General features: G+C 41.4%; 2 protein-coding genes across 2 annotated transcripts in view; one reads left to right on the top strand and one right to left on the bottom strand.

Moving 5' to 3' along the window:
• Positions 1-12,292, top strand: part of LOC144500596 (ADP-ribosylation factor 2-like) — a 384,154-nt gene that overhangs the window by 137,073 nt on the left and 234,789 nt on the right. The gene's annotated exons all lie outside the window — the stretch shown is intronic.
• The window catches only part of nsfa (N-ethylmaleimide-sensitive factor a), a 221,599-nt gene that overhangs the window by 43,872 nt on the left and 165,435 nt on the right, over positions 1-12,292 (bottom strand). The window contains exons 18-19 of the mRNA XM_078223761.1: positions 8,351-8,485; positions 4,542-4,655 (exon numbers count right to left, since the gene is read on the bottom strand). Coding sequence (XP_078079887.1) covers positions 4,542-4,655; positions 8,351-8,485 — 249 coding nt within the window. The remainder of the gene's footprint in view (positions 1-4,541; positions 4,656-8,350; positions 8,486-12,292) is intronic.

The following is a 12,292-nucleotide window of genomic DNA, read 5'->3' on the forward strand; positions in this document are numbered from 1 at the left end:
TTCTAAATGTTCCCCGACTTTTACTTCTCTTATTGTTCTCTGATTCATTCCCCCCATCACTGGGCCCAATAGTGAATCTCCCCTTCTTGTGCTTTCCACATATTGGGTTAGAAAACACTCCTGTACACATTATAGGAAGTACATTTCTTTATCCCCTTTACCGATCTCTTCAGTCCAATTAACATCCCTAATTTGTCTGCATATTTCTTCCTCCACACCCCACCCCTGCCTTCCACTATCATGAGATCTGTAGATTCCACCTCAGCGTGGTACAGATCCTTTATTACCTTTCATAACTGGCCATGTGGATTTTGTTTGGCCAAATGCATTGCACCCATATGTAAATATCCTGCTACAAAACATACGTAGCGATTATAGTCAGCAGCTTCAATCCTAAACAGAATGCCAAAGGGTCTGTTCCTTTCGGGAATCTAAATGTTCCACATTTTTGCTTCAATGCCACCTCAGCACCTACTTTTCCTCCCTGATTGGAGGAGGAGTGTGACGTTTATGCACCACTCTTCTCCATTGGGATGGGCCGGCAGATACCAGCCTGCTTGGGCGTACTGAGCTCTATTACCCGACAATCGAGACCAGATTGCAGAGGACTGCAACCACCCAGGACCTGCCCCCCACGTTTAGCCTGCAGAACAAAAGCTGCTTGACCCAGCGGCAGGGTTGTTAGTTCTTTCATTTGTATCCACAAAACCACTGACAGCAACTTGTCTGCCACACTCCTCCAATGTAGAAGTGCCTATAACCTTGCAGGGCATGGGGAAGAAAGAAAGAGAAAGCATGAGAGAATTTGGAAATCTTGTAGAATAGGGAAAAGGAAGTAAACGATTAACACTACAGTCAGGGCTGTTCAAAGGTTATGTATTCATATGCTAGGAAAGCAGTTCATGCCTACAGTAGGTATGAAGTGTATTTGCATAATTAGTTCAGTTCAATCACGGCTAGCCAAAATGCATTCATTATAAAAGGATTTGTTTATAATTAAACCAAGTTGAATACATTCTACAGAAATCAGAGAGAGTTTGGTATTTTATAAGTCAACAGACACAGAATAGAACACTCCATATACTATGGGAGAGTAGCACCAAACAACCTCTCCCACTTGCCTCACCTGCAGGTTTGGTTGCAATGCCTCTACATGACTAAATAGCACACAAGTATTTACTGTTTAGACACACGTCAGGATTGGACATATACAAGGAATTGGGGTTGGGGGCTGGTTTTCATGAAATCTTTCTTCAACAAGAGTCAGCATCTCCAGGAAAAGTGACCATTAGAAAAATATTAGAAAATAATGCACAAGAAAAAAGGAACCAAGGATGGGAATGTTGCCATAGTCTCAGATAATCTCAGTAAGCCTCAGAGCAGAATGGTGGTGGAGCGTCATTGCACTCACAATGCTCATCAGGATAACTGTGGAGGAATAAGCAGGTTTGAAGAGCAGGACTTCCCCTACCTGCGATGAGGCAAGATCATGAACTGTACCCTGACCCTGAGATTTTGTTCTCAAATCTTCCCAAGTTGTTTCGACTGTAGTTACCTTCCTTTACACGCTCTTGTTTTAATGTGGATTCCTGTAGAGCAGTATCTATCAAGCAAGCACTTACTACCAATTCCGGCCCCATTAGCCCAGTGGCAGATTTTCAACTTGCACACAAAAAAACTGGGTCTGCAAGTCTGTCAGGGATAAAAGTGCCTGATTTAGCACAGTTAATACTGGGAGGTAAGCTCACTGAAACCAGCCTCCTAGATTCCACATGACCAAAAGACCAATATAAGAATCAGCTCAGCTGGAGTACAACTTAAAAAGAAAAGGATGAAGGTCAGTGTCTTGTATTTCTTCTGACTCCAGTCCTCTAATTAAAAAAAATCTTCAGCTCCCAAATGTTAACTTGCAGGAATGCTGTTTCTTAGTCCACTTTTTACTTCACACGCTACCTGGCCTGTAAAATGCTTCCAGCATTTTATGGACTGCACATTTGACAGGGCAGCACTCTTCACAAGTGCTGACAGACTTTGCATGTTCAGCATTTCCATTTCGGTTTCACGAAGCTGCAGTCTTTTCTTTATTAGGCATCAAAATATGCCTCTTTAAGTAAGTGCAGAAGTGTGCATACATATATTAATTGTATAATATGTACACATATAACATACAATAATAATGCTGGATGCCAATTTCATATAGTTTAACATTTAAAAAATGTCTGAATATATGAAAATATAAATACACGCAAAATTAAATCCTTGATAACAATCTATTTGAAGATGGAAACCTCATTCAGGAGCTCCTCCACGCCAGTATCCACCAACTGAACACTAAATAACCATTTTCAAAATCAAAGACCTTAGCAGAATCAATCTGATATTTAAAGATGATCCAACTTGCATCCAAAATGACTCAACAATTCAACCAAGTGAGCAACAACCACATCAGGTCCCAGCATCAATCCCTAATTGGTGTGGAATCAGTTGATTGTGATAGGGTCGCTGCAACTGGTCTGAGTTATGGAGGGGAAATCATACCCAAAAAAAACACAAATGGGTAAGACTTGCACTCCTAATTAGTATCTAGTCACCCCTGCCTGAATTGTGCACATGCACAGGCTGGGTAAGGAAAAGATTAGGGTTGGCTGTGCTTTATTCAACAACTCACATTGATTTGGCACCTTCATAGTAAAGCAATGCAGGAACAAAATTTGACATCAAGCCACATGAAAGATATTAAGAGCCGGTAGCCAAATGTTTGATCAAAGAGATAGGTTTTAGGGAGCGTCTTAAAGGAGGATAGTGGGGTGGAGAACTTTAGGGGTGAAATTTAAGAGCTTCAGGATCAGGGAGCTGAAGGTACGGTGACCCTTGGTGAAGTGAAGCAAAATTGGGTTGCACCAGAGCCCAGATATGTGAGAATGCGGAGTTGTCAGATTGTTGCAGAGATAGGAAGAGGCATGGTCATGGAAGGATTTGAACATGAGAAAGAAAACATTAAATCTTGAACATTAAATGTCGCTGTACCAACAGCCAATATAGGTCAGCAAGCAAAAGGGTGATGGATGAACTGGTCAAACATTCAAGGTAAAATAACAAGCTAACAACTTTTGCTAATGTATTGGAGTGACCAGCAAGGTGTGAACACCCCAGAAAAGCACGAGAGGAATCAATGAGGAGAAAAGCTAAAAACATTTCACTTCAATGTGAAGCCACTCTCCTACATCCAAATGTGAATAGGTAAAACCTTGCATATAATTATGTAGCCAATGTAGAGACATTGTCATAAAAACAGAGAAGTCCATGCAAGTAGTTTACTTCAGAAGGAAGAGAAAAATGACATAAAAGGAAAGACATCTGTTTAGTTTCCCTAAAGTCTACATTCGTTCTTGTTGCTAGGGCTATGAAAATAAATGATAATCCAACAAGGAAGGTTTTTGTGCTGTGTGGTTCCACAGCTGTTGCTTGATGATGTAACCTAATCATTCCCATATTCATTACCCTGCATCAATTCTATGGACACAAATCAGAAGCCACCATGCTCTTTAGTGGAGTTGTTCTATCTTGATCATGCAAGCATGTTGATTATAAAAACACATACTAGATATTGGGAACCAGTGCAGCAATGCTAATTCCAAGAGCGCAACATGGGAGCTTGAGGAAGATTGCCTGCAGCAATACTGGTGAGTGAAAAGTCTTTAGTGAGTGATGGTTAGAGATGTGAGGAAATAAGTTGTTTGAAACTGTAGCACATTCTTTTCTGTACTCATTTTTGTACAGTCTAAATTAATAGACAGGAGGAAAAAGATTTTCCAAATAATTGTTTTTTTTTCCTCATCAGTCCAAATTGAAAGAAAAAAAGATAACTTGTATTTAGATATTGTCTTTCACGACATCAGGACGTTCCCAAAATACATGCAGTAATGGAATAAATGAGCAGAAAATCTGTTTTGTTTAATACATGAGGGAAATTTTGGAAGGGACATTTTGGAAAACTCCCCTCTTCTCTGAATATTAACCTCCAGCTAAGAGAGCAAGCGCTCCTTGGTTTAATCCCCCATCCAAAAGATGGCATCTCCTGCACTCCCTTAGTTATGTATAGAAGTGCCAGCCCAGATTTTGTGCTTGGAGCTTCTAACTAAACTACAGGCGATACAGACAAAGGATTAAATGAGACTCACTGAAGGATTAATGGTAAAATTGAACACATCAAATAAGCGAAGGGGCTTTCCTCATTCTTAAAATTGCATGCATTCCACTCACTGAGCCATAACCAACAATATAAAAAGCCTTCGCCAGCCTAGCCAAACTCAGGAAAATGCAAACTCAACTGGCCTAGCCTGGCATCAACTGGCCCACAAAGTTACTGTCACCCAAATTAGTGTTTTCAATTGGACTGGTACTTTGAGCACTTAGCATGAACTTTCTGCTATGTCCAATAATGGCCGATCTGAACAACTGCCCAGTAAAGGGAGATAGCAATCTGAAGTGCAGTTTCACTTCTCACTCGATGCACAAAGACAGGAAATGTTCAAACTCACCTGCAGCGACATCTCAATGATCATCATCAGTTTCTTAATACCTATCCACACAGGCTTCCCCTTCACGTGTTGTGTGATTCGTGCTCGCTCTCGATCATCAAACCTGCCGAGAAGCTGTAAAGCAGAGTCAGTTGGTTTCTCGTTAAAAATTCTCCTTTCTTCTTCATCAATTTTCTTTCCCAAAGTGCCTCCATCCCCACCTTCCCTGCCAGCCCCAAAGGTGCGCTCTCTCACTGGAGTATAATTCCACAGATGCGAGCTCCCCTCTGGTACCCTGCCTATGTGAAAGTCCAATGAGTATCAGCATGGTACTCAGGACAGAGGGCACCTCAACACACTCGATTCTGCACTTGCTCAACATCCAAAATGGAGAGTTTCTTCTCCCTATTCAATATCTTAGAGTCAGCCTAGTAGTAACCACTGGCCAGCTGACCAAAGTCTGTATGGTTTCTACTGACTTAAGCAGCTGATTCAATTGGAGGAAGTTTAATAATAACATAGACGACGTCAAAATAATCCATTGGGTACACACTACAATTAACACGGAAAGAATTATTTACCACTTGATGCACTGAATTTTGGCAGTGTAAAACCATAACAGTGAGATAGCAGAGAGCTCACTTGACCAGACAAAATACTGTAAGATATGGATGGGTTAACCATGAACAGTTATGGCTACATTGAATAGAAACCTTTCCAGGTGCACTGATAAAAAAAAATAGGTTTAAAATTACTGACAACTGTATTCATTTAACGTGTTGGTATCAACCTACATTAGACACATTCTTTCAAAGGAATAAATTATTGATAGCAAGACTTAATGACATGTCATTCAACTAATTGTGACACATTAAATGAAAGCAATTTTGGTCAAAAAGATCCAAATATTTGATCATCTGCTCAAGCACTCTGACCCAAGGTGGGAGGCATTTAGCCAAATATTATACATGCTTCCTTACTTCAAGATATCTCAAATATAGTTTTATTCTTAGAAAATATATGCCATTTTAGCTACAGTGTGCACCACACTTTGAAGTAAAAATAGATGTGGGAGAATGGGAGCCTCATGGACCACATGCTGAGTGACCCAATTCCAAATCCATCGCAGACGCATGGAATGTAATTCGCTTTGCTTGCTGCAAGGGTCCTTTATCAAAAGGAGCTTAGGCAACCAGTTCTGAGCATGGAAGCAGAGCAAATGAAAGAATAATCCAGCACCAATATGCAATCTTTCGTAAGTGGAACTTTAGAACTACTTGGTTAGGAGTCAGAAAAATCAGTTGAAGACTGAAGAAGCCAACTGCACAGAATATTATTTCCATCAAGCTATGCTGACCCTGATCTACGAGACTACGGACCTTTAACAGGTATCCAAATGCTTTAATCGCTCGTGCTCATGTTCTTGACCTCAATGTGCCAAAGAACGTTTGGAGAAGTAGTTTAAAGGTCCTGAGACATGAAGATTAAAAAGAACAATTTCCCAACATTCTTGAGGTATTTTTGTTCCTCCAATACAAGGGGGAAAGGGGGAAATTAGGTTGATTTTATTACAACAAAGTGCTGGCCTTGTGAATGATTAAATGTACTGAACCTGTCACACAGCATTCATGGTTTGCCCCCTCCCCTCCCCCAACCCCACTGCTGGTTGAATATCAATGGCACCATTCACATAGCCAATATTCACTTCAAATTGTGAAAACACGAGGCAATTTAAGCAGACAGTGTGCCCCAGATTAATCATGTATAAAATATTAAACATGATGGACTGCTGTGGATCAGCCACCCCTATAGCTTGGATATAGAGGCAATATCTTAAGACTGCTCAAACGCTATGGCTCTGGAGACTCTTGCACCTCAATTACATTAAAACTTTTAATTTCTGGTTCGCATTGCAATAAAGTTGCATTAATACTAGGCCATAGACCTGTGAGAAGTCTTGCCCTGCCCTGCCCAGCCCACTATTTCACTGCAGTGTCAGGAATGAGTGCTGCATCACTCTGATTACTGTTGCTGACTCAATTTCTGAAAAATAAACTTGCATGCTTTCAAAACCAGTGTCATCATCACAGAAGCGTGGCCTTGTGAATGACTTACTTGAGCTGGGCCAGCACCTTTGACATGGATGGGTAAAGCAACCACACCTTGGACAGGTAAAGCAGCCACACCTTGGGAGCATTCTCACTTATATCCTCACTTATACTAAGGATACACATGTTTAAAATTCTTTTATGGGATGAGTGTCTCTCTGGCAAGGCAAGCATTTGTTGCCCATCCCTAGTTGTCATTTCATGGTGAGCTACATTCTTGAACTGTCGATAACTGGTGTAGGTACACACTTGGTGCTGTTAGGAAGGAGGGTCCCAGGTTTTTGAGCCAGCAGTCAAAACAGCAGAAACTATACACGCAGCATGATGGTGCGTGACTAGGATAACAGTAGGCTTAGGACCAGGAACATCAGTCCCAGGGAAATCAGCCTCCTGGCCCTGGTAAAGTAGGAGATGAGGGCTGCTGTGGCCATGGTTTTGAAGGGTGCAGGGAATGGGTGTGTCCTCCCAAGGGGGACAGTTCTTGCTGCTGGCTGACTCCTTTGTGGCATACAGGGTGCTTAATCAGGAGGATCCCCAATGTCACTCCCACCAATACTGCAGACAGGTCCTGAGGGTATACCTGGTGTCCCTGTCCAGCTAGTATGGGACACCTCCCACTCAACCCTGCCCCCACTACTAGTTGAATACCAATGGCAGTAAGATGAGGCTCTTCAGTGGACCTTAATTGGTCATTTAATGACCTCAATTGACCGACAGTGGGAAAGCCAAACCCGACCTTCCTCACCCTAGAATTAATCAAAGTAGGTTGGGAAAGTGGTGGGGACTCCTCACCACATATTCCACCCAATTAAATGCCACCACCCACACCTTTCCAAAGGGTATTAAATTCAGCCCATTGTGTTAGGACATCTCAGGTACCAGATGCTCAACAACTTGCCTGACATTAACCCCCCTTTTAGATTCTGAACACAAGAATGTAGTGACTTGGAAAGACAGATGCACGAATCATTAATCGTAAATTGCACAGCCTCAGAATGCAGGAGGATAATTAACAATGATTAAATCAAGCAAGGTGACCCACTGACATAGGGAGTTCACGTTTAAGATAAGGGGAGGAAGATTTAGTGGAGATGTACGGGGGAAGATTTTTTTTTACAGAGTGGTGGGGGCCTGGAATGCATTGCCAAGTGAGGTGGTTGAGGCAAATACGTTAGCGACATTTAAGACTTATCTGGATAGACACATGAACAGATGGGGATATAAGCGGTTGGTCTGGATAGGACAACGTGATTGGCGCAGGCTTGGAGGGCCGAAAGGCCTATTCCTGTGCTGTACTGTTCTTTGGAAGTGCAGTATCTTTATTGAGTTTGTATGATTACATAAAGAAAAGTGTAGTGATGGAATTGTGTGGGCCCAACAGTGACTGCTGCATCCATTGAACCTGGAAGTTATTTTCAGCAGGCTTTAAATGAAGGTAGCTTGAAGAATTTTTTTTAAAGTAGCGAGTGGTTACAATCGTGAACTAGAATACACTATCTGAAAGGGTGGAGGAGATAGATTCAACCATGGGTTTCAAATGGGAATTAATTCTATAAGCACCTGAAGGGAAAAAAATTACAAGGCGACAGATAAACTGGTCTTGCAAATAGCTGCCGCAGGTGCAATGTGACCGAATGGCCTCTTCCTGTGCTACAACCTATGATCCTATTGTACTAAGGTCTAAAACTCTGCTGGTCATTCTCTTTATAAGGGTATGCTTACCTCCAAAGCTTCCATTAACTGTTGCCCTGTGGCTATGTTTGGAATATGGATGCTGGTGCAGAAAACGTCCATCATCTCCATCTCCTGGAGGACATCTTTACGACTGGTGGTCCCAATGATCAACAACTTACGGCCCTGTAAACACCAATGCAAGACAATGTTAAGTAACAGGTAAATCAGATGCAGCGAAGCACACTCCTTCAGAAAGTCGAAATGAATTATCTTCCTTTCCCCTTGTGGACAAAAATTAAAATCAAATGTTATTGAGAAACCTCCACCAGAGCTGTTTGTAAACTGCTGCTTCACAAATCCCTTGGTTACTTTTCACAACCAACGCATCTGTAGGAGATTGTCGGTTTGAAATGGAGTCCTGTTTCTCACCTTTTGTTGTCTCGAGAGAGAAAGTTAGGTGGAAAATTAGGTGGAACACACCTGTTTCTTCGCAGTCACTGATATGACAAATGACAGAATGAGTCCTTTACTGAAATTGTGGTCTGGATCCTGCGGATTCCATTGCACTATTGGTTAAGTGTCCCAATCTCATTTGGCATAAGCTGTGGCAACCATGGGAGCAGATCCACATCCAACCACTTTGTTGAGTTTGGTTTTCAGCATTTCCAAGTGTGATTTCAAGCAACTACTTAATATTGTGGCATTTAAAATAAAATTACACAGGACTCACATCTCAAGATGTCCAATTTCAAGGATGCAAGGAACTCCTTACATTACAACAGTGACCACAGTTTAGTAGTACTTCATTGACTATGAAACACTTTGGGACATCCTGGGGTTCTGGAAATGTATATTCTTTCTTAATTTTTATGGATCTGCAACATTTTTGTTAGTACCATCCATTTACGTACATCTGTAAAATTGCTCACTAGTGGACAAACTACACTTTCTCAAAAAGCTATCAATGTTGAAATGGCAAGATTTAGTCTAAAAGGCCATTACAAGCATGGCAGAAAGGTTCCATCATTCAAGCTCTGAGTCTTTGTTAATTACCAGATGGTCAGATGAAATTCAAGTGATTTTTGTTATATCTTAGCTGGTTTACTCACCCTATCCTAAATGAATATTTCTCATCAGTATTTGCTGTTGAGAAAGGCATGGATGTTAGGGAACTTGGGGAAATAAATAGTGATGTCTTGAGTGTACATATTACAGAGGTGGTGGTGCTGGAAGTCTTAAAGTGCATCAGGGTAGATAAATCTCCAGGACCTGATGAAGTGTAGGGAGGCAAATTGTGGGTCCCCTAGCAGAGATATTTGAATCATCGACAGCCCAGGTGAGGTACCTGAAGATTGGAGAGTGGCAAATGTTGTGCCTTTGTTTAAGAAGGGCTGCGGGGGAAAGTCTGGGAACTACAGGCCAATGAGTCTAATATCTGTAGTGGATAAGTTGTTCGACGGTAATCTGAGAGACAGGATTTACAGGCATTTAGAGAGGCAACGACTGATTAGGGCCAGTCGGTATGGCTTTCTGAGTGGAAAATCATGTCTAACGAATTTGATTGAGTTTTTTGAAGTGGTAACCAAGAAGGTAGATGAAGGTAGCGCAGTCGACGTTGTCTACATGGACTTTAGCAAGGCCTTTGACAAGGTACCACATGGTAGCTTGTTGCATAAGGTTAAATCTCGTGGGATCCAGGGTGATTTGATTATTCAAATTGACCAATCCACTCAGAGGTTAAGAAACGCAGTTTCTTTTACAAAAACACACCAATTACAATAATAGGAAGAGAGCAAGGGTTTCGGTTGTCCCTCACCCATGTTCGCTACAGAATTTTCTCTCTCCTAATGGCTCACCTACTTCATAAAAAAACAAAAGCTGAATCCATGCAGCAGAAAGAACCTGACGCTGAATGAGTTGAACTCCGATGGATTATGAAGGTGATAGGGTGGGGGGAATGAAGTGGGGAAAACTATAACTTGTAGCAGCATCTGTATTGGGAAGGGAAACATTGGAGCTCCAGATCTCTGTCCACGAGTCCATACATTGATATTTAAATAATGGTCAGATGTGGCTGCAACACTCCCATATAGGCTGGTGTGGGAGATTGTTCAGGTTCACGGAAGACCAGAGGCCATCTGTGGAACTGTAGCCATCAGTATGTCAGCATGTTCAGGAAAGATAGGGTGAGTAAACCAGCTAAGATATGACAAAAGTCACTTAAATGAAGTATTTCATCTAATCATCTGGTAATTAACAGTAGCACATTGGTATGACCATTGATTCTAGGACTAAACATTTGGACTCTATTTTAATGGTGGGGAAACAGATACCCCATGACTCTAGTAGATCCCTCTGTATCTTCCTGAAAATATGTTGTGAATGCAAAAAATAAATATCAAGGAGACAAAAAAAGCGTGTATCAATTTAGGGTTTATTTTAATCAATTTTAACTAACATGGGTTAACTTTTAAAGTAAGCCAAAAACACATTTCTATTAGTATTATGCCTTTGCAAAGCTACAACCAAAAATACAGCTAAAACATCTTAACCTAGCTTCGTGTGGATGCCAAGGAGCATTTAAAATTGGAGCGTGCTTTCATAGGGTGGATATGACAAAACTGCTTCCATTTGAGATCAATCCCAGGAAAAGGCAGCATAAATATAAAATCACCCATCAACAGATTAAAAGCAAGCAGGAGAAACATATTTACACAACAGTATTAAAGAGGAAACTTGCTTCCATGTGGAGGGGGTGAACATAACAGCATTGATATAATTAAGGGCAGGATTGGTGCACAAATCAAGGAGGGAATACAGGCGTATGGGGCAAGGTGGGAAGAGGTAATTAGAACAGGAGGAGGCTTGTGTAGAATATAAATATCGGCACTGATCAGTTGGGCCAATGGCCTGTTTTTTGTGTTGTTTGTAGGCTCTACAATTCTGTATCTTCAGCTGGGTCTCATCTAGTTAGGCCTCAACTAGAATATTGCCTTTCAAGTCCTGCTCAACACACATTAGGAAAGATGTGATGGTGCCCGAAAGAGTCCAGAGGAAATTTACCAGAATGGTTCCAGAGATTGGTGGGGTGGGGGGAGTGGGGAAAGAGTCATTTAGCAAGGTTAGATTGAAAAGACTGAGATTATTCTCCTTGGAGCAAAGATGATTGAAGGGAGATCTGATAGAGGTGTAGAAGATAATGACAGGCTTAGATAAATTAGACAAAGATCAACTCTTCCGATTAGCTGATGGTACAAGGAGTAGGGATTACGGGCTTAAGATTCTGGGCAGAAAATGCAGGGGGAATGTGAAGAAGAACTTTCTTACACAGCAAGTGGTAATAACCTGAAGTGCGCTGCCCACAGGGTTGTGGAAACTGAAATAATCAATGATTCCAGAGGAATCTTGGATGGGCACTTGAAGGAAATAAACTCGCAGGCCAACGGGGTCTGAGGTTGGAGTGGACGGACTGGATTGCTCCGTGGGGAGCTGGCCTCCATCAGTGCTGTAAATGACTACAAGTCCTTTCTTTCTGAACAGTTTTGCCAATCTAGAGAAAATGCTTAATATGCATTTCTAATTCGATTAAGTTCCTCACACAATCTCACCATTGCCCAGAATGAGCAAATTATTAAATATTTTTTATTTGATGATTTGTAAATAACAGTGTGTGTTACATAGCACCTTTACCACAGTAATACGTCCCAAGGTACATTATCAAACACAATATGTCATACAAGGACAAATGGCCAAAATGATGATCGAACAATTTAATTTACGTGTCGTCCGAAACGGTGATTAAGAGGCAAAAGGGAAAAAATATTAGGAGAGAATCCTGAGCTCTTGAGGACATGGTTGGCAAACATGGAGCAATTAAAATGGGGCATTTGTAAGAATCTGAAATATAGAGGTATCTCAGGGAGGTTGTAGGGCTGAAGGAGATTACAGCGGTAGGGAGGGATGAGGCCATGGAGAGATTTGGAATTTATT

The sequence above is a fragment of the Mustelus asterias genome, chromosome 11 (assembly GCF_964213995.1).
Source record: "Mustelus asterias chromosome 11, sMusAst1.hap1.1, whole genome shotgun sequence".
NCBI classification, from domain to species: Eukaryota; Metazoa; Chordata; class Chondrichthyes; order Carcharhiniformes; family Triakidae; genus Mustelus; species Mustelus asterias.